The following is a 2551-nucleotide window of genomic DNA, read 5'->3' as shown; positions in this document are numbered from 1 at the left end:
AGGAATAATCCTCCAATGTTCAAGGGTAGGTATGATCTAGAGGGTGCTCAGGTGTGGCTCAGAGAAATCGAGAAGATTTTCATAGTGATGGACTGTATTGAGAAATATAAAGTATTGTTTGGGACTCACATGTTGTCTGAGGAAGTTGAGGACTGGTGGGACATTGCGCGCCAGAGACAAGAGGTTATTAGTGCTGAGATTACTTAGGTTGTGTTTGGGGTGCAATTCCTTGAGAAGTACTTTCTTGAGGATGTGCATAACAAGAAAGAGATTGAATTCATTGAGATTAAGCAAGGAAACATGGTCGTTGCTGAGTATGCTGTAAAGTTTGAGGAACTTGTGAAGTTTTATCCATACTACAATGGTGCAGGTGTGGAGGGGTTGAAGTATATTAAGTTTGAAAACGGAATGCAAACTTACATTAAGCAAGATACTGGCTATTGGGAGATTTGTGGGTTTCCTATGCTGGTGAATAAGTGTAGGATTTGTGAAGAAGACTATAGGGGTCTTCCGCTCACTATAAGAGCATTAGTGAGAGGAAGGGAAAAAGCGAGTATCATAGGAAGATGTATAGTGCTTCAGTTGACAAAGGGGAGCAAAGAGCTTTAGATGAGAAAAATCTAAGTGGGGGAGAGACTCCCGCTTTTGTCAAATGCTTCAAGTGTGGCGAGTTAGGCCACCGTGCTAATGAGTGCAAGAATAACATCCTTAGGTGCTTCAAATATGGAAAGATAGGTCACTGTATTGTAGATTTCAAGAGTGTTAGGCCGACTTGTTATAATTGCGCGAACAGGGACACATTAGTGCCAATTGTCAAAAACCAAAGAAGGCACAATTTGTAGGGAAGGTCTTTGCTTTGTCAGGGTCAGAGACAAATAGCTATGACATGTTGATTTGATGTACGTGTTTTATTAATAGTATTCCATTTATATCTATTATTGATATGGGTGAAACACATTTATTTGTTTCGCTTGATCGTGCTGATAGGTAGGGTTTGAAATTGTCTTCTATGGTTGGGAGAATGATTGTTGATACCTCGACCCTAAGTCTTGTAACCACTTTGTGGGTTTGTTTGAATTGTCCATTTTCTATTTTTGATAAGAATTTTGGAATGGATTTAGTATGTTTACCTTTTATAAATCTAGATATTATACTTGGAATAAACTGGTTGGAGTTCAACCGTGTTCATATCAACTGATACGACATGATATGTCATTTCCAGAGTTTGATGCAAGTGATAAGTTATTTGTGTATGCTAAGAAAGTATATGACTTCATGAAGGATGATATCGAGGTGTTTATGATGTTAGCTTCTATGAAGGAGATAAGAAAAGATGCAATTGGTGGGCTACCAATGGTGTGTGATTTCCTTGAGGTGTTTCCAGATGATGCCAGTGATTTGCCGTTGAAACACGAAGTTGAGTTTGCCATAGACTTAGTACCTGGTACTAGTCCGACGTCGATGGCTCCTTATAAAATGTATGCTTAAGAGTTTAGTGAACTGAAGAAGCAATTGGAAGAGTTTCTTAAGAAGAAGTTTGTTCGACGGAGTGTTTCGTCATGGGGTGAACCGTTGTTGCTAGTTAAGAAGAAAGATGGTAACATGAGGTTATATGTTGATTATGGACAACTGAACAAGGTGACTATCAAAAAATATTATTCACTTCCGAGTATTGATGATTTGATGGATCAGATAGTAGGTGCTTATGTGTTTAGCAAGATTGATTTGTGTTCGGGTTATCATCAAATTCATATAAAGTTTGACGATATTCTGAAGACTGTGTTCAAAATGAGGTATGGTCATTATGAGTATTCAGTGATGTCGTTTAAAGTTTATAATTCCCTTGGAGTGTTCATGGATTACATGAATAGAATTTTCCAACTGTATTTTGATTAGTTTGTGGTTGTGTTCATCGCCGATATTTTGATATATTTAAAGTCTGATGAGGAGCATGTAGAGCATTTAAGAGTGTGTTGCAGACCTTGAAAGAGAAGAAATTGCATGCGAAGTTATCCAGGTGTGAGTTCTAGTTGCGAGAGGTGAGTTTCCTTAGTCACATGATTTCTAGTGGTGGTATTGATGTTGATCCATCGAAGATAGATATCGTGTTCAATTGGGAGACTCCGAAGTCTATTATGTAGATTAAAAGTTTTCTTGGGTTGGTTGTCTTCTACATGAAGCTTATTAAAGGATTTTCAAAGTTAGCATTACCTTTAACTTAGCTGAATCAAAAGGGTCAAGCCTATGTTTGGGATGTGCACTATGAGGAGTGTTTTCAAGAACTCAATAAAATGTTTTGGTGGCCAGGAATGAAGAAGGATGTAGCTGAGTTTGTTTATGCGTGTTTGACTTGACAGAAGTCAAAGATTGAACATTAGAAACCGTTGGGTTTGATGCAACCATTGTATATTCTTGAATGGAAGTGAGATGGTATTTCCATGGATTTTGCGATGAGTTTGCCTAATACTTGTAAAGGGAATTATTCAGTTTGGGTTACAATGGGTAGATTTACTAAATTGTCTCATTTCATTCCGATTAAGATCAATTATTC

The 2551-nt window shown here is 37.7% G+C and overlaps 1 protein-coding gene across 1 annotated transcript; it reads left to right on the top strand.

Annotated features, from left to right (window-relative positions):
* Positions 1 to 300: 300 nt before the first annotated feature.
* Positions 301 to 1896, top strand: LOC127093478 (uncharacterized). The gene is made up of 5 exons (XM_051032419.1): positions 301 to 468; positions 794 to 864; positions 919 to 987; positions 1146 to 1444; positions 1490 to 1896. Exons 1-5 carry the CDS (start codon positions 301 to 303, stop codon positions 1894 to 1896), a joined length of 1014 nt encoding a protein of 337 aa, XP_050888376.1.
* The last annotated feature ends 655 nt before the right edge of the window (positions 1897 to 2551 follow it).

Source organism: Lathyrus oleraceus, chromosome 1 (assembly GCF_024323335.1).
Source record: "Lathyrus oleraceus cultivar Zhongwan6 chromosome 1, CAAS_Psat_ZW6_1.0, whole genome shotgun sequence".
Taxonomy (NCBI): domain Eukaryota; kingdom Viridiplantae; phylum Streptophyta; class Magnoliopsida; order Fabales; family Fabaceae; genus Lathyrus; species Lathyrus oleraceus.
This window is presented reverse-complemented; position numbering and strand designations above follow the sequence as displayed.

Coding starts and splice junctions, on each gene's coding strand:
- LOC127093478 (XM_051032419.1), top strand. CDS start 301: ATGGTCGTTGCTGAGTATGCTGTAAAGTTTGAGGAACTTGTGAAGTTT. Junction 469..793: donor TTTGTGGGTTTCCTATGCTG/GTGAATAAGTGT, acceptor TTGCGCGAACAG/GGACACATTAGTGCCAATTG. Junction 1,445..1,489: donor TGCCATAGACTTAGTACCTG/GTACTAGTCCGA, acceptor TGTATGCTTAAG/AGTTTAGTGAACTGAAGAAG.